At 40.6% G+C, this 19,852-nt stretch overlaps 1 protein-coding gene across 3 annotated transcripts in view; it reads left to right on the top strand.

Moving 5' to 3' along the window:
* BMPER (BMP binding endothelial regulator) overlaps positions 1-19,852 on the top strand; it is a 150,811-nt gene that overhangs the window by 86,519 nt on the left and 44,440 nt on the right. For 2 of the 3 annotated variants that reach the window (XM_074858763.1, XM_074858785.1), the window contains 3 exons: positions 3,724-3,769; positions 12,807-13,136; positions 18,938-19,274. In XM_074858763.1, the coding sequence (XP_074714864.1) occupies positions 3,724-3,769; positions 12,807-13,136; positions 18,938-19,274 (713 nt within the window). The remainder of the gene's footprint in view (positions 1-3,723; positions 3,770-12,806; positions 13,137-18,937; positions 19,275-19,852) is intronic. The other variant, XM_074858773.1, reaches the window with a different exon arrangement.

Here is a 19,852-nt window from a genome sequence, read left to right as displayed (position 1 = left end):
AGGATGAGTTTCAAAGTGGTAATTCTGCAGAAATTTCCAATACTGTGCAACCATTTGTATTATTCAACATGTTGGATGTTTTGAAGACAGTTTCTGCCATTTCTTTAATTTTCTTCATATGGCTAGGCACATTTTTCTGTTTCTTTTATTCTTTTGCAGCATTTAATCCTGTATCAGTAATTACAGGAAGTGTCTTTCTCAGCTTCTTTTCATCTGCAGCAGAGGCAATATATCTCGCAAATTCAATCCCTCCTGTCATATTTACAGTAAAATCAGTCCTCTTTGGGCTTCTAGTGAGCCTTGTGGCTTGTGGTTTCTGTTTCTTACTTTCTGACTGCTGACTCCACATAGATATTCCCTCTCTGTTACCTGGAGGTGCGGTGCAGCCTGCAAGGTGCGGTACAGCCTGCAAGGTGCGGTACATGCTGGCCCTCATCCAGCAAAGCTATTAAGCATGTGTCCAGTCCCGCTGAAGTTAGTAGGCCCTCCATGTGTGCTTAAACTTAAACACATGCTTAAATACTTTATAGAAAGGGAGTAAGCTCAACACTTGGCAGGACTGAGTTTCAGAGACCCTTTAGACCTTTTCTTGCCTAATTTGCTATTCACTTGCCCTAGCCCTGCTCCAGCCACTTTCTTGCCTTGTGCCATCTCCTTTCTGATTACCCATCCTTACCATTTTCTGCCTTGCCTTCTCTCCTTACGCCTTTGCATTCCCCACTAACAATGTAAGCCTGTGGTAATGGTCAGTGGTCATGGACATGTCACTTTTTGTACTGCTAGAGGAAAGCCTGATGAACTTTATAGCATACAGCCTTTTCTGTCCTCCAAGACTGTGCAAAAGTTAATAGAACTAAATTCATGGCATGTGAAGACATTTGCAGAGTTTGATTCTGTGGGTAAATTTTGAACCCGTGAACTTCAAGTGAGTTGAAAATTTATTCAGAACACGTTCTCCCATCTCTAGCGCAGACTGCATTTAATGTTATACACATCTGTTATTATTACAAACAAAAAGTTGCTGTTTTTACTCTAGTGCCAAATGAGGCACAAAAAAACAACAGCTGTTGCTATTGCACAACCAAACAACCCCCTTCCCCCCCGCAATTAGTCTTGCCTTAAAAAAATAGAAAATAAAAACCTCAGACATAAAATTGAAAACCTCATAAAAAAGAAGAAAAATCCCAGAAAATAAATAGACTCAAATGTGGTCTGCTTATAAATATTCATAGGGAAAAATGGGATCACATCACTTAGCCCACTCCTAAGGGAACCCTCAATGCTAACGAACTCTTGCAGCACATGTTAGCAATAATGGATTTCCTTATTCTACAAGACAAAAACAGGATCTTGGGCCAACATGGTGGCTCAAGTAACCAGCCTCAGCAGGCTGCCTTGGAGATTCCAATTTCACTTGAATTCTTGCCACTTCCACCTCGGCTGATGACTTCAACTCTTTTATTGAAATGGAAAGGTAAGGCTGTGCAGTACAGTGTGTGGCATTCAGCTGCAAGTCTTCTGTTTGTACAAATAAATGTTGCCAATCTTCCTATTTCTGTACAGTTTTAATGGTTCATCCTTTAAGGGGTTTTGTCCTAGCAGGTGCTTGGTAGGTCTCCCTGTTGCAGCCTGGGCCTCAGCTATTCTCTTTGCTCTGGGGCCTGGTGGTCACACAAACATCTAAGCATTGTCCACACTGCCAGTGAACTATGATCCAGCCCTTTTCTTAAGTCCAGATGTGCCTCAAGTCTGTTCACTTTGCACATTCAAAGACAAGCACACAGTGAATTTCTGTGATGGGCTATTTGGATGATGAGCCCAAGTGCAGTCATCACCAAGCTCTCATTCATGCCATCCAGCTACAGAATCACAGAATCATCTAGGTTGGAAGGGACCTTGAAGATCATCTAGTCCAACCGTTAACCTAGCACTGACAGATCCCAACTACACCGTATCCTTCAGCACTGTGTCAACCTGCCTCTTGAACACCTCCAGGGATGGAGACCCCACCAGCTCCCTGGGCAGCCCATTCCAACGCCTAACAACCCCTTCTGTGAAGAAATACTTCCTAATATCTAGCCTAAACCTTCCCTGGCGCAACTTGAGGCCATTACCTCTTGTCCTATCACTTATTACTTGGTTAAAGAGACTCATCCCCAGCTCTCTGCACCCTCCTTTCAGGTAGTTGTAGAGGGCGATGAGGTCTCCCCTCAGCCTCCTCTTCTCCAGACTAAACACCCCCAGTTCCCTCAGCCGCTCCTCGTACGACATGTGCTCCAGACCCTGCACCAGCTTCGTTGCCCTTCTCTGGACACGCTCGAGTCATTCAATGTCCTTTTTGTAGTGAGGGGCCCAAAACTGAACACAGGAATCGAGGTGCAGCCTCACCAGTGCCGAGTACAGGGGTAAGATCACTTCCCTGTCCATCAAGCACACACAGGACGGAGCGTGCTCCACTCCAGTCTGCCAGCAGATACTTGGAGTTCATTTCTCCCCATGCACATTGTCAAAACTGTAGGAAGAAAGCAAGGCAGACAGCAGTAGGGCTTGCTGCCTGTGCCCACTTCCCCGCTCTCTGCATAGACCTGCCACCTATTTCTTGTCTGTTTTCACAAGCTTTTTTTCATTGTTGAGTGGCCAAAGTAGCACAGCTCTGCTTGCTTGCTCTTGCTGGCTGCTCCTTACTCACCTGCTTGGTGGGGAGCAGGAGCAGTGGTTACACAAATGGGACTTTCCCTGTGTTCAACTACTATTGGAGCAAAGGGTCAGTGCTGGGGAGCAGCACAGCTTCATATACCCTGTATGGGAATACGGGTAAGCTCCAATATCCCCATAAGTTCTTGCCAGTTTTTGCTTGGAAAAACACATCATTCAGTCTGAAATTTTCCAGGCTTATCCTCTACCTTGGCGGTTAGCTTAAGGGAATTTAAGTAAAATCAGATAGAACATCTTTTAATTCGATGAAGACTGAAAAGGAGCATGAATGTACGTACACAGAAGCAACCCTCCTGCTTCTAGCCAGCCTTGTGTGAGACACAACCATAAATAAAATTGACCTGGGCAGAATGGTAAATAAAGACCCAAACCTTTTGTCCATGTTACTATGACTAGAGCAAATTGTTTGCTTTTAGATGTTGCACATCCTTGGATACATGCCCATTTACTTCACTGGGGAGGTTGATTCATGATTGGTAATATGCTTTGGTGAGAGATACCATAAGATTTAGCCATGAAAGAAATCTGTCCAAACTAGATCTCTACCAGTGCCTCCTTCCTTCCTTCCTTTTTGGAGGAAAAATTAATGATTTGGGGGGAGTGTGGGGGTGGATGTGGAGCAGATTGGCTCTGTGTGTCAATTAAAAGGGTGTGCATAGGAAATGTGTTGTATATATTTTGGAAGGTGGGGGAAAAGGTAGCAATCTTGTTAACTCAATGACTAGTCTGCTTTAGATATCCATGAATACATGAGTCCAAAATTCTCTCATACACTAAACAGAAAAGCGGTAACAGAGAACCCTTTTAGTATTTCATTTCTTATGACTGCCAGGAAGCTCTTTGAATAGTTCTGTCTGTTTTTAGCACCTGATATTTGAAGCTGTAACCAGGGCATTGAGTTCAAACACAACTTGAACTATTTTCAAAGGCTTATCCAGCCTTACAACATAACACAGTCATTGCTCCAAAAACTCTTTCATTAAATCAGCCTGTCTTTCTCCCAATTAGGGTAAAATCCTGAACAGAAAAGGATGCTGTCCTATTTGCACTGAAAGTAAGTTCTTTCTTCACATTCTTTAAATTCTTTTTTACTCTTTCAGAGAAAATAAATGTAGTAGAATTATGTTTGCTTTTCTGCCTTTTATTTAGAAGAAGGCTAAAGGGCAGGTGATTATTGCTGGCCACAGATTTTGCTTCCTATAAATCTGTAAATTTAAAATAAAATGGCTGGGTATTTAATTTTTATTTTATTTTACTTTTTGCAAATAACACTATTTTTGTCAAATGTGAGCTGCTGCTTTTTGAAGGATATGTTGGTCTGTGAAATTTGTAGGCAATAAAATGAGCAAATGAATAGTGTTGTAACTTTTAGGAGTGGGTACCTTTTATACTGTAAATAACAGCCCAGCTATGTGTATATATAATCCAACACCTTTGCAGATGATTTGTGAGAGTTTAAAAAAGGTGTGCAGAAATCTGAGACACAGTCTGGGACAGCAGTGAAAAGTACAATAGAAAGCTCTCCTTCTGTCTCTATGATGTTTAGCTCAACCATCACCTTTTTATCCCTTTACTCTTCACTTCAAGAATGATCATCTTATGATATCACTTGCGTTCTCTCTTAGCCAGCAAATCACTTACACAAATACTTATCTTTAAGCTTGTCCTAGTTAAGTCAACAGGGAGACCTGTCTTCACTGAAGTTAACAGGATACAGTTGCGTATTTCCTTCAGGTCGTGTTTAAGTGTTTTACCAAATAGGGACAGACTGCTAAAATGGGGTTTTATGATTTATAGGAAGGCTTCTGAAAGAAGGAACAGGTTTTTAAGGAGACTGTTGCCTATTCTTTTGTCTAAAGTCAAATTGGTTTTGCTGATCAGCTCAGTTCTGGGTGCTCTTGGATTGCACAAATTCCATATGCTAAATACCTGTTTTTCCACTCTGCAGCTCAATTGTTTTGGAACATGTAACTTACAATAAAATAAATCTAGTTTGCAAGTCTTCAGTATCAAAATGAAATTAAATACAAGTGGCAACCTCAGAAACACTTGAAATAATACTGAGCAGAGGGAGAAATGAGACAGGATTCCACTGACCAGCAATTGATTTCATGTTAGTTCAGTTTCAAGGGAGAAGAAATTTGCATAGATCTCTGCTTGAACATGACATGTCATTAGCATCATGAATTTATTGATCTCTATCTTGCCTCTGTTCGTATGTTTCAGTCTCATTTAACCTTTGTCATGTGTTCTTTTGTAACATGAGAGGGGGAGGAAAATAATGAGGCCAGCCATTCCCTCAAAGCACTGGAGACCCTCTACTGTAAGCAGTTAAAAAGAAGACAGTACAGTGACTCCTTCAGAAATGCTGCCAGAGAGTGATGAGTTGTGGTAATTGGTTCATGGGAGAGGGAAGCAAAAAAATAGATTTCTTCAAAGTAGAAATAACTCATTTAGGAACCAGTTATGTAAAAAGTCAGAACTTATTGATGATATAAGAACAGAATGGTCATGACTATAAGACATATGAAAATAAGAGTAGACCATTGTTGCTTGTCTTCCTGCCATGCAGATCTGTAAAAAGCCTGACTCCATCTTCCCAGTAGCCTCCTTCTAGATACTGGCAGACTGCTCTTAGGTCTCCCCGAGGCCTTCAGGATAACCAACCTTATTCCCTTAGCCTCTTCTTATGGGTCCTATCTGCATTGCACTGCCTGTACATGAGGCTGGGAGGCTCATTGCACTTTCCCGTAGTGGCACGCTCCTCTTGCACATAAAACAGAGGGGTCCTTTTTTTTGGAGAGGAGTCTCACTATGGACCCATTTTGTATTTGGAGGAGAGCTGATGCTGAGCTGATTCTAAGCTTTTATGATTAAAAGGCCATTCCCAGCTTTTATTAGGTAATGTAATCAAAGAGCTTTAATACCCACTGTCATACAGCAGCGGTGATTACCACTAGCTATTTTAACATTAGCGTTTTAACAATTACCATTTGCAAGGAACTAATTCCACCTTTGCGTCAGAAGTGCTGTAAATCTCATCATAAGATAGGCAAAAGGCATAAGGATTTCAGTGATGATCACTATCTCAGATAGTAATTCGAAACTTTGCTAATTCAGCCAATTTCTGATGAGATAAGATGTACATGCACAGCCCTTTCCCTCACCCACCCACTCATGTTGATCCTCTCTCCACATATTAACACACCAGACATTTCTGGCGGTCCAGCAGATATTAATTTTCCAAAGTAAAAACAACATAGGAGGTACAAGAACATACTGTACACAGGAGAGCTTTGAGTACAGTTTAAATGCAGCCAATTTCTATGAAGTGGGTCAAAAACAGTCACGTTGTTAAAGGATACACTTTAAACTGAAAAATGAAAAATAATCAAAGGATTATTTTCAAAGCAGTTTGTTGCAGAGAGAAAAAGTACCTTGTCTCCTAAAGGGCTGGAGAGTCTCTTTTGTCTACTGTTGCCGAAGTTAACTATGGTTAGTTTTGGCATGTTGCTGTTTAAGCTTCATGGCTGGCGTACAGTTATCACTAATTAAACACAGTGGTCATACCAGTGGAAAATTCAACAGTTTAGTTTATGCTGCTGTAAAAATGTAATGAAATGTACTCTTTTGGGCTTGATTTAGAAAAATCACCACTGACGTCAATTCCATAAATTAGTAATCCTATGTTAGACCAAGGTCATTTTCATATTAAAAAAAGAAAACACTAAACCTGAGTTCAAATAACATTAACAGACTGCTCTCAACTCCAGACAAAGATGGGAATTTGCAATGGTGGTTAAATCTTTGTTCTTGACAAAGAATTGATATGCCTTGCTGAAATTACAGTATGCAGTATGAAAGCTTCCTACTGCAACCATGTAGATATATTTTAATCATCATCAATAATCCTAACAAAGCCTTACCCAAGTCATTGTAAGGCTTTGTGGATGAAGTTTTTTTCAAAGTGGACTGCAGTCATCTAGGTCTAGGAGTATACATGATTAATTTTGCAGTAAAGTCCTCTTTTGGGACAGAAAATTTCATTCATCACAAATCATTCTGCAGCTTTTTTAATTGACAGAATGACCAACGGAGCTAAACAAAACTCAAGGGCATTTGGGCCCAGCCTTAGGAGTAAAGGTTTGTACTTTCACCTGGCCCTGCATCCTTTTTACATGTTTTTATAGCAATACTGAAAAAAGTGCTGAGTCTTCAAAGCAAAAAAAACAAAAACAAAAACAAAAACAACCGAAAACAAAGAAAGAAATGAAAAAGTGGGGTTATGCATTGTAGGTACGTGTGAGAACAGGGAATGGGACTAAAGGACCACACAGGCCCCTGCTGGTCCTGTTTCTTGTGTTCTTTCCTTGCCATGGAGAAATACATCAACAAAAAGACTGCAATTGTTTATTCATACTGGAATGCTGTTCATGATTTACCTCCTCAGCTGTTTCAGCCGTGATGGTCTACTATATAAATATGTATTTGGACAAATTGCAATAGCTATTTTATTTATGAAATAGACCATAAAGACTCCTGTGGAGTTTTTGACACCACACCTTGTAATGTGTATTATATCAAGCTGCACTGTGCAGCAGTTATGAGGAAAGTACTCTATGGCTATGCATTTTTTACAGAAAAGCTAATGAAATTCTATTATGCGTGTTCTGTAGCTAGTTTTCAAAAGTTAATAATGTGTTCTGTTTGATTTAGGGCTTAATTCAGCATATGGGCTAATTGCATTCAAAGTTTCATTTTATTTTTAAAAAGCTGAGATCGTTATGAATTATAGATGTGCAACCAGAACACCCTTAACTAGTAAACTTGTATTTTTTCCTCCCTCTCCTTACTTAGAAAGTGTCCAAACCAATTTTAGTTATAATTCAAAGTATATTTTTCTTGGCCACTCTTAACTAGCTACAAGCCCAAAATAGTGTGACCAGACATCTGGACATCTTGGACTTCAATTGACTGCTCTGATCTCCTGAAAAAATAAAACAAGCTATTCCATGAGCACCAGAGCTAACAGAGCCTGATTTCCTATGGATTTGTGTCCCATTTCCTTTATATTCCCAATATATCCAAATAATAAACCCAGCTAGAGACAATATATCCTGTGGCTGCTCTGGAGCTACAAGTGTGCTAATTGCCCAGCCAATATGCTCGTGGTCTCCGGCTGGTCAGGATGTGTGTCCTGACTGTCTGTCTGGCCTCCACCAAGCAGTATATATATCTCGCCTCTCTAGAAAGGCTAAATACTGTCTAGGGGGCTGGGGGCATTGGGTGGAAGACAGAAGGGTACTTTTTGGCAATCACTTATTTCAATAAGTGGTTCTTACCTTTACTCAGCACACTACTTACTAGAAATGAGTTGTCTTTCAGACTTTCATACCTCTGTATTGGCCAAAACAGGTTGTGATTTCATAAACCTTTTTTTTTTCCCCCCTTATGAGCGTATGTTTAAACTCAGGAAATGCTAAAATATTCTTTTCCTTGCTGTTACTTTTTCAGCTTCCTTTTTGTACAGATAAACATGTTTTCAAAAACGGTGTTCCTTGCCCACAGTTACCTTCCCCGTTACCTTTTCTAATGAAAGTCACTATTTCATTTGAATTGGGCACATGATTTGTAAGTGCAAAGAAAACGTGCCAAGAATTCTATAGGATTCACTTTAGCACCTAAATGCTATTATTATTAGCTTGCAAGTAAGCTGTAGAGCCTTAGGTGGGACCTGAGCAAACTGCGTGAATCACACATGTAGTTTAAGATTGTCAAATGTAAAAGCGTGCAGTCCATATTTAGTTGCTTAAAAAACAAATGTGAAAACTGCCGAGCTCCCAGAAGCTTTTATGAAAGCCAGAAGTTTTGAATACTGATTTGGGATTCTAAATGCAGGATTTCCAAAAGAGGTTTAGAGGTGTTTGCAGCCAGCTCTCAATAATGTTTAATCAGAGCTGAGTGCCTAAGGCATTTTGAAAATCACAGCCTCCTGAACATAGCTCTGGGGTCCTCCTTTGAAAAATTTCTGGTTTTCAGGGACAGAGAGGGAATGAGTATATTTGCCTTCATGTGCATGCATAAGTGAGCAAAAGAAGACATCAAAGATCATGAATGCCAGGTTTGAAACAAGCAAGAGTCAGTGGTTCTTCATGCACTTTGCCCAAGGATTTTGTCGATGCTAAAAACATTTTTGGGTTCAAGAGAAGACTGGACGAATTCAAAGAAGTCTATTAAATAAAGTAAAATCATGTCTAGCTCAGAAAGTCCCTAAGCTGAAAATAGTTGGAGGCTGGTGGAGTCTTAGGGCGAAGTATCGTATATAATTGCCCTTTTCTAACTCTACCCTAGACAGCTGATAGAGACAAGGAGTATCCGCAATAAGTTGGGAATAATATTCTGTAGGAAAAAAAGGGAAGGATCTTTACCCACGACCCTATGTCTTGTTAGCACAAGCTAGCAAAATTCCTACTCCAGCGTTGGGAAATGTTGGATGATGCAACAACACCTCTCCATTCATTATGTCCCAACAGAGGAGCAAGTCACACATGATCCTAACTAGACAACTGGTGCTTCCAATAGGTTTCAAAAACAACCAAGCAGAAAGACTGGTTTGTTTCAGAAGGGGAAAAAAAAGGAAAAAAGAAAAAAGAAGCAAACCATAAAACATGATGTGATTGAAACTCTCCCAAAAGGAAGTAAACAACCCAAAACCTAAAAATGGCAGGAACTCTTTTCATGTTGCCTGTCTTTTGCAGTCTTGTTACACCCGGTATTTAAGGTTTATTTCTAGGCTAGCCAGTTCTTCTTATTGGCAGTGCCAGAGTTATCACACACACTCTTGCAGGGTGTGGACTTTTTTCCTTAAACCCACAATTTTAGCAAACCTTTCAAGAATGTTTTACGCTGTGATATCAGAGAATCAATTATTCAGTCTGTTTTTAGGTAGATTTTCCCTCCCCCATTTCCTTGGTTATTAAAGAAAACAGTGAAATTTGGATCAGACATTCAGCTATCCAGTCCAAAATACATTCTTTTTTATTTTAACTGCACTGCATCAAGTTGACATATGACGTGACACGATGTAACATAACATAAAACAACATTACTCTGCATAACACATTAGAAATTAAAAATAAATATTTCCTTTGGATCCCATTGGTACTATCAATTTTACTTGCACATCTCTAAATTATGTTTGTTCCTCTCATGTCTTGCTTCTTAGCCACTTGCTTAGGTAAAGAACGAGCCTCCCCCTCCCGATATGTTAGTTAATAACATGTATAACGTGTCCATGTTCTTGGCCTCTAGAAATGCAGACAAAAAACAGTTCTCTCCTCTGAAATCTTCACTTATGTTTGGACTGATTTTTTTGTTGATGATTTCCTTGTTTTTTTAAAAGTTGTCATGATGTTTAAAGAAAAATTAAAGCCTGAAAAAATGAAGTAGAATCTAGGCAAGTAATAGAATATATCTTGATATTCATCATGCAGATAATTACATGAGTACATAAGGAAATCAGAAATATGATTTAGTATTGATAAAGTCAGATGGTGTCAATATAAAATCTGTGGATTTTTTTCCCATTGGTAAAAATTACGTTGATGATTAAAAACTATATGGTTCCTGACAATTTATGGAGAATCAATCAATCTTTTTATGGACTTTGGAAAACAGTTATTGAGATCCTCATTGGCATCAATGAGAAGAATGAGACTCACAGAAGTGCATGTTTTTAAAGGCACTCTCTTATCTAAGTGTCTTGATTTTCAGGCTCTGCTTAAAGTCCGTTGGTCCTGATTTCAAGAGCTGTTGATCAAATGTGGTTCATTTTGACTTTTAATGGAGCTGTCAACATGATGTCCTTGAGAAATTGAAATTCTTGTCCCTAGTTGCCAGACATAGTAAAGAGGTGTAATAATGATGCCAAGACTAGGTACTGGTTTAGCTAAAGAAGGATGCATGTGGCAAGGGTAAAGTACAAATCTCCCAGGTACCAGCTCTGTGATGACACTGTTCCATGCGGTGAGGGAGACTCTAGTTAGACTTTAGGAAGACCTTGCTTGCAGTAAGGACAGCCAAGCACTGCAACATGTTGCCAGAGGTGGCTGTGGAGTTGCTCTTAGTACTGCTCTTTAAAAGCAGGTTAGATAAATGTCTGTCAGGAATAACATAGGTACAGGTGATTCTGCATTACAGCTGGAGAAGGAAAAGGTAATGTCTCCTGGGGTCCCCTTCAGCCCCATTTTCTGTGCCTCCATGTAGGTATCCTTGGATGCTTTTTAACTACAGCTAGAAAAATGCCAGAAACCTTATAGGCACTCTCCCTAGGCTGAAAAACCCTGCTGAGAAAGGTGTATTGTGGTCAGAGCTGCATTGTACTCCACTGAAGAGTTCCCTGCCTCTTCTCCATAATATCCATGTCTCCTTCTTTTTTGTAGGTTTGAATTGGCCTTTTTTTAGCTGCCTTTTCAGGCGAGCCATTGTTAGTTGGATAATTTTTTTTTTCAGTAAATAAATTGTATTCCTTGTTACTCTCCCCTCCTTTGTTGGGTTTTGGTTTTTTTTTTTTTTTGATTGATGCTGTTCACAGCTCTCTGATTACTGAGTCAAATTTTGTTACTGCACCAAGATCTCCCCCTAATACAGGCATCATCTTTCAAAAGCAGCCTCAGCCCATGGGTATCCAGCTGGCAATAGCAGTGTGCATTTCTGCCTTGAGACTCCTTCTTCCAGGAACAGCAGCAATGAGATGCGGTTAGGACCTATTGTTATACCAGAAGGCTGCAATGCAAATAAATGTGCTGCTGTCTTTGATTGCGAGGCAATTCAATCAATTGCTGGGTAGCTGCAGGGTAACACAGCGTCATTGACATGAGCGTGGAAATGTTCTGCCTTTGAGCTGCAACTTTTCTGACCAGCATAGGGCTGCAAGCATCAATAAGAAATCTCCCTCCATTTATAATGTTGCAAACGATTGGTAACGATACCATGCCCTTAGATAGTCATTGCATCGTTAGTCATGTATTACTGACTTTTAGTTGGTACCATGATAACAGTGACTACCACAAGTCAGTTGTGTATAAACAACATATGTGATAGCTTGTAACACTGAATAAAGATTCTGGTTCTACAAATAATTTGGGGAAAAACCATACATGTACCTAGTTTATAAATGTATAATATTTATAAGTGTGTCTATGTAAAATATGGACAGAACCAGGTCCTGCTAAAGTGGTCTGATGACTTTTAATTTCGGGGGATCACCTCTGCCTAACTGGGGACATTAAAATTAGCCTCAAAAATATGCATGTGTTGTTTTGAATTCTGTTTCAGTTAGTGGATTAGGCTTTGCTCCCACGTTACAATTTAAGGGTGGGAACTTATCCCAGGGGAATTTAACTGTCTGAGAGGAGTGCCTGTAGCCTTAGATACTTGTTTGCACTCCCAGAGCTGGCAGCAGAGAGACAGGCTCCTCCAGAGAGTAATTCCCCATGTATTAAAAGAGATGTCTAAAACTGGTGAGATGAAAGACCTTCTAGTCATGTCTGTTTCTCTCTGTCAGTGAGATGGAGACTGGATGAACTGCTTAGACTAGGCATTTCATGTTTGCAAAGCTGAAGCTAGGTGGGAAGGCTCCCACCACTCATCTCCAGAGACGTGTGGGCTCTGCAAGCCCAGGGATCTGCCTGCTCTGATATGATGAGTGGGGCTTGTATTTTTTGGAAATGAATTAATTTGAAAAATTTCAGAGGCATTGTAATAACCTAAACTGTTCAGGTGGTACATTATGTTTAAGGGATATACATGTAAGTTGGAAGATATGCCTTTGGTTCCTAGCTACAGGTTAGCCTTCCTATGCTGCACCAGGTATCAATTGGCCTTTGATTCACACCCACTTTGGGGAAGACTTCTACTAAAGTCATGAAGCTTCCGTTTTTCAAAAATATATATTCCTAGTGGGCGTCAGCCAAATCTGCCCTGTAGAGCAGATAGATTAGGTGAGAGCGGCGTGCTCTAAGTTCTTATCAACTGCTTTTTTCAGACTGATTGATCCTGATATGGCGCTTTTGTTTCTCACTCACCTGCAGAGCCTGGAGTTTGCACTGTATTTGGAGACCCTCACTACAACACTTTTGATGGACGGACATTTAACTTTCAGGGAACATGTCAGTACGTTTTGACAAAAGACTGCTCCTCCTCTGCCTCGCCCTTTCAGGTGCTGGTAAAAAACGATGCCCGTCGGACCCGTTCTTTCTCCTGGACAAAGTCAGTGGACCTTGTGTTGGGCAGAAGCACTATCAGCCTCCAGCAGCACCTCACAGTGAAGTGGAATGGGACCCGCATCTCACTACCTTGCAAGACACCACAATTTCAGGTCGATTTGGATGGTTATTTGCTGAAAGTCACAACCAAAGCAGGTAGGGCAAGTGTGTGTGTGTGTGTGTGTGTGTGTGTGAACTTCTCAAGTGCAATGTGAACAGCAGTCAGTGTAAAATCATGGTAGGGGTAATAAATGTAGTTACAACTCTTTAGAGATCTGAGGAACCCAAAGTGCTTTCAAAATCCCTGCAGCCCACAAGCAGACAGGGATCCCAGCTATGAGTTTGAAGACTTTGGCAGAACATTTGCTAAGCTATGTTTCATTCTGCAGCTGACAATTTACTGCCTGCATAGACAAATGTGCCATGATTTTCACTTCCAGTAACTTAAGACTGGCTTATGCACGGTCATCGTTTGATACTTATGGATAAGAACAGAGGAGATCAGTTCTTAAACATAACATTCAGGTTTTTTCCCAGTTGAAGCAACATACCTTACAGTCTAAGTCGGTAATTATATAAAATCATAGTTGCTAATGGCTGGAATGTGCTTAAGTTGTCAGATTATGGAAACATTTCACTGGGCTGCCCAGCAAAATGGAGGTCCTGTTTTGAAAACCAAGGCCTAGATTGCTGTTCAGTGCCATCTTGTTGCGCTTGCTTTCTGCTTAAGTAATGTCTAGGAGGAACAGAGTCCACAGCACCAGAAACAACAGGAAATCAGAAACTTCAGAGAATCTGGTACCTTGTTTGTAGAAACAGGGAAGGGAGATAGCAGACTTTCAGGTCTTTTGAGTCCTAGAAAATACATTAATTGTCAAAATGTTAACCCTAACTTATATTTGTTTTGATAAACTGTTCTGAAACTATAGTATCCTTGCGTAGGTAAATACTAAGGGGAAGTTCAAAACTTTCTCATTAGCATGTGTTAGGTACTACTGTAGTCCTAAGAGATTTCACTTACACAGTGAAGTACTGTTTCAGTGAGAATACTATTTACTGTTAATTCAATTAAATGCCATGTGAAAGCAGTGAAACCAATCTTTCTTATGGAGTGATATGGTCACAGGCATGATGCATAGTCATACTCATTATCTAGCATCATTTTTTTTCAAGGGGGACACTAGCACCCACTGTTGAGCTGAGAATTTAGACACCTGTTCATATAGCCCCTGGAAATGTAAGTCTGCATAATGCGGATCCCAGCTCTGGGCTCATTCCTCAAAGTGGCAATGCAGATTTTTGTGGCTGTCTGTAAAATTCACACAAGTTGACCATTATTCACAACTTCTAATTAAAAGCATCTTGAGGGTTTCTCTTTGCAGCCAGCTGAACGCTGTGAATTCTGGCGATGTGGATTTCATTAGCCAACCACAGGCCAAGGAAAGGTTTTCAATCGAAGATGAATGACAGCTAATCCTGCTGCTATTCCATTTGTCTCTGGTGCAAGCCTAATAAATGACTACACACATCCTCGTCCATGTGTTGGCAGAGGGAGTGCAAACATGGCATATGACAACATACCAAACAGTGTGTAATCACTGCAAATTATAGCCTAAATAATTCCTCCCCTTAACAGAGCAGGATCAGGTTTCTCTTGCTGAACGAAGCATGATGGGCCAAGTCCTCCTTTCCTCAGCATGTAAGGCCTGGAAAGGAGCAGAACGGCATGGCTCCATTTTGCTGGGAGAGGATAAGCAGCAGAGAAGCTGTAGAGAGGAGGAATGTGCTGAGTAGAACTGGTTTAAAGACAAACCTTTTGTTCCACAGGAAATTCCGAGTGCTGGGGAAAAAAATTGGAGAATTTTCTGTTTCAGAATGAAACATGGATTTTTTTTAAAAAAAAAGCTTTCCCACTGTAGGGTGAAAAAAGAGGAGGAGGGAGGAAGTAATGAAAAATAAGAAAAACCAGTGCACTAGGAGCAAAATTCAAAGTAAAATTGGGCTGGGAAGTGCGGGGTCTGGTGCTTACAGCTCAGCCAGCATTCCCACGGCTTTTGGTTTTCCTTTTGCAGAGCTGGGAGTTGAGCCTTGGATAAAACAGGGGAGCCCAAAGCTTCAGGAAGCCTTGTGGTCCCTGGCTACAGGGCAATCTGCATGGCAGGGCTCTCCTGGAGTTGCATACCCTGAGAATTCAGGCTTCCAGGCAGCCCACCAGGCAAGCTGGCAGGAAACCAGCTTGGAGCCTTGCCTGTGCTGTGTTGGAAGTTCATTGAATCCGATATGTCTCCCTGAAGCATTTCAGTTCTGATGAATTGGCATTTTCCAGTGAAAACCTGTTTTGTTGCTAAATTCCTCACCAGCTGTAGCCCTTGATGCCATGCAGCAGCAATTCTGGCTGTGCACTTGCAGGTACTTTGTCATAGGTGTGCTTGGGATCGTGTTGAGTCCTTGGATAAAATTTGTGTGTTTAAAAAGACGAGAGAGCAGAGGGGCACAGGGCTCAAGTTACTTATCTGTGCAGAAGCATTTTTTTTGTTGTTTCTGCACTGATCTTTTGCATGAAGCTGCTTTGCTAAGGTTTTCTGTACCACTTTGCCACTAAATCTTTAGGGAAGAGTGGTCTGACAGTTCTTGAGGATGCCTTTACCATGAAAAGTCATGCAGAACAATTGATGGGAGTTCCCAGCATGGGGAACTCAGTGTGTGATGTGCATAAATCCAGAAGAATTTTTCTAAAATGCAGTAGAGCACATAGTGTGCCAAGTTAAGAAATCAAGTAACAAGTTGGTTAATCATCCTTCAAAGAAAGGAGAAAATTGGAAAACCCTAAAAAGTAACTTAGAGAATATTCCTTTTCTGAACATCCCCAGATGGGACAGATGCTGCATCCTTTGGCTTCACATCTCTTGGATTCTGATCTTTGTCCAAGTGAATGGGAAACTCATCCATTTTGGGGGGGGAGGGAAAAAGGGCACTAAGTCACTTTTCCAAACAATTTCTGTCTGCCAAGGAGACCATTTCAAACATCACTCCATAGCGTAATCCCATCTGTCATAGCTCTTGTTGGTTTATAGAAAACAACTGAGTTTTCTGCTTGTGAACAAACAAAAAGGCACACTGCACTGTGCGATCAGGCTCCGACAAAATTATAATGCGTGTACAAGTAAATACCCTTCCTTGTTACCCCAAAAGGGAGTAAGCTCTGTTATGGATAGAAACCTTTAGGCTGTTCATCAAAGCTTGAAATTACCCTTCCATCTGAGCAATTACAGCAGAATGTAGTGTAATTAAACAATACCCAGCTAGAGGAAAGTACTTCCTTTTGTGGTAGTTAAACTGCGAGTCTCTTGAATCAAATCCAGTAATCAAAGCGGGACTCTCTAGATTTAAAAATGTGCATTTTTATATGCTGAGATGAAAAGTCATAATTTTATGCTATTCTTGTCTGCATACCTAGAGTTCACAGAGCATCATATAACAAGTAGTTTAACTTAACTCTCACAAAGGACACACAAATACTCAGGATAATTTTAGATTTAACCTTTTGTAATGAACATGAGTGATTTCACTGAAAGTCAGTAAATCTTGGCTTGAGAAAAAAAAGTTACAAAAAGGAAAATTAAGATAGAATCATTAGCCAGTCTTTTGTGACTCTACTTAAAGTCAGCAGCTTCTGAGGGAGCTTGTTTGGGGAAGAAGTTGAACACTGCCTTAAAAACTGGAGTTATTTTCTGAAGAGAGCTGTCTGAGAATTTGGATCTTGATGCTTCAAGCTTTGAGAAAGTTTATATGATTCTCAAGTCTGAAGAAATCTTAGTTTATAAGCTAATGGCAAGGTTTTTCTAAATGCCAGCACGGCAGTATTAATCTGGTGTCTGCAAATCAAGCTGTGTTTTGTTTTGTTCAGCGTTGTCAGAAGCAAAGACAGCTGGAATTTGAATTTGTCCAGCAAAGATAATGTATGAAGCAGCTTAAAAGGCAGCTTTCCCCCTTGCCACTGTGCTGGCCTTGTTAACAATTGCAGTCTTACACAATTTTTCAGTTGGCTGGGTGTAAAGTGCCTTTGGAGGAGGACACAGTGGCCCTATCCATGCTGGGTTTATTAGACAATTTGAAACTGCTTTCAGGCATAGTCAGCTCAGGACATATTTGTGCTATCATTGCTAACCTATAGTGATAAGAAAATGTGATACAGTAGACTGTAGTGACCTTTGATGCAGAATTATCTGCACAACCTTGCTGGGTAAATCACTCCCCAAACTCTTGGTGACATGATGTAAACCACACAAGTGCCAGGACACTATGTACTGATGGCAAAACACCCCTTCTATAGCCATAACTGCCATTTGAGCCTCACCCTGTTTCTCTGCCGCACGGATAGGAATTGTCATAGGAGACAATGGGATATGTTGCTGAAGGAAGGGTTCCAGCTTTGAAGTGAGTCACTGGTATGTTAATTACTTACATGAGGATAGGGTAGGATTTGGATCACATAGTGACAAGCACTGATTTACAAGAGGAAAGGGTGGTGCTAAGCCAGCCCACACAGCAAATGTAGAAAGCTGGAGCGAAGCCCTGGTCCTGCACCGTGCAGTGATGTTTAGTATTCTTGGCCAGGCAGGGAGAAGAGGGTAAAAATCTGGATTATCCTCTTTAAAAGCATGTTCCTGTGTTTATCCTTAACTAACTGCTGCACGCAGGTACTTTATGGCAATAAATTGTCAGCAAAATGATTTGTGATCTTTAGATGCAGGGTTACTGCAAAGATGTGAAGTAGTAGCATTCATCAGACATTGGAAATAATTAAAAGAAAGGCCATTTTTGGGTAGAAGTTAAGCAGCAGTGATTCATGGTTTTGTTTTTATCCCATATGATACCAAAATTGCTTTCCCTTATGAGACACATATTTACTCCTCAAAGGATGAAATTAATTTAATTTACAATCCCTCAGGTAAAAACTAGAAATTTAGTCTCCACCTGACCTCTGGGCCCTCTAGAGTATCACTGGAAACAGAAAGGCATTCAGAAGGTAGTTTATTCCCTCTGCATTAGACACCCATGTTGTGACCTAGAGTTGTCTACTTCTCTCCACCAAAGAGAGGCCCAGACAGCTCACTTAAGCTAAACACCTAGCTTTTGATGGGTACAGATAGATAAAATGGATTTCACCCACAGAGAGCAATTTTGATTTTGATGTACCTGAAGTGCAAAACCTTACTGTAAAACAGATTGTAGCAGAGCACTTGCATTCCAGCCACTAGGTGAAGGTTGGATGTTTATCATCATTCCCCAGTGCTGCTGACTTATGAAGACAACTTCAAAAGGTTGGTAATTAACACCTTTTGAATGAACAGTTTGAATCCAGTTCAGAATGCCTTCTTACAACAGTTTTATTCATCTGACATTTGTGGTCATCTTTTTAAGTCTCTTTACCCACACATAATAAGGTACTTGTATTGGAACAGTTGAATTGAAATCACTCACCCAAATGAGTGATCAATATCACCTTTGCAGGCAAGAAAAGGATGTTTTCCATAAGATGACCTGTGCAATGGGTGACAATGGCTGAAATTCTGGGCTCCTTGTGAAATCAACTAGAAATTTGCCCTAGCAGATTCAATTTGCAGAATTTTGCAAAAGCCCTCTTTCACTGTTGAGAGTAGTTATGCCTTGGCTCCAGATTTTTTAGGATAGCCCCATTCATTAGCAAGGAGAAGCAAAAATAAACAGAGACAGGCATGAGTGTATTGTAATTGACTGATTTAAGAAACACTAGACTTGCCAGAGGCACTTACTGGGAGGTATATAGAAATCTAACAACATTATCAGAAGGAAGCCAATGGCTTTGTTTAGGTTCCCATGAACAATGTTTCACAAACATAAGGCACAGTTTGTTATCCTCAATTTCTCCTTCTCTTTTTTTTCCTGTGCCTCTTTTTGTCTCATCTCTTTATTAGGCTTGGAAATCTCATGGGATGGAGACAGTTTTGTGGAAGTCATGGCTGCGCCATATCTGAAAGGCAAACTCTGTGGTCTGTGTGGCAATTACAATGGGCACAAACGAGATGACCTGATTGGGGGTGATGGGAATTTTAAGTTTGACGTGGACGACTTTGCTGAATCCTGGCGCGTGGAGTCCAACGAGTTCTGCAGCCGCCCACAGAGAAAACCTGTGCCCGAGCTCTGTCATGGGACGGTCAGGGTGAAACTCCGAGCTCACCGGGAATGCCAGAAACTCAAAGCATGGGAGTTTCAGAGCTGTCATTCAACGGTGGATTATACCACATTTTACCGGTAAGTGTGGCTTGCTGCGGAGGGACATAGTAAGTTACTATGTGAGGAGAAAAGCCACACAGTTGGCCCAATTTCTGTAGCATTTGAGCACATGCTTTGAGCTGCTTTTGCTAAGAATTAATATACAGACTGAGTTACATTAGCTTTTCTGAGTCAGGAATCAGAAGATGGTCTTGAGCTAATAAAGACCTGAGCAGCCAACAGTGAGAAGGGCAGGCAGGCTTATGATCACCTAGAGAAAAAGTACTTTTGGAGACTGAAAAGAGAGCGGGAAGAGACTTCAAAACGTTTTGGTAAGCTCTTTCTGATTTCAAAATCAGCTGTAAAGTTGACGCTGACTTTAATTGCTATTGCTTATGGTCCAGAGAAGTGTGTCTTCCAGAAGCATTTTGAAAATGGCTTTATTAAAGCAGGGATATTAAGTATTACTGGTGTCTCTTGGATAGTGTATTTTGTGGGTTGAGACTTTGAAAGGAGAGAATTAACAAAAAGTTCAGTGCATGCCCATCCTGCCCTGGGAGCAAAGGAAGACAGATGAGGATCTAGAAGCCTTGTCTGAGTGAATTATTTAAGATTTT

Source organism: Strix uralensis, chromosome 1, assembly GCF_047716275.1.
Source record: "Strix uralensis isolate ZFMK-TIS-50842 chromosome 1, bStrUra1, whole genome shotgun sequence".
Classification (NCBI taxonomy): Eukaryota; Metazoa; Chordata; class Aves; order Strigiformes; family Strigidae; genus Strix; species Strix uralensis.
This window is presented reverse-complemented; position numbering and strand designations above follow the sequence as displayed.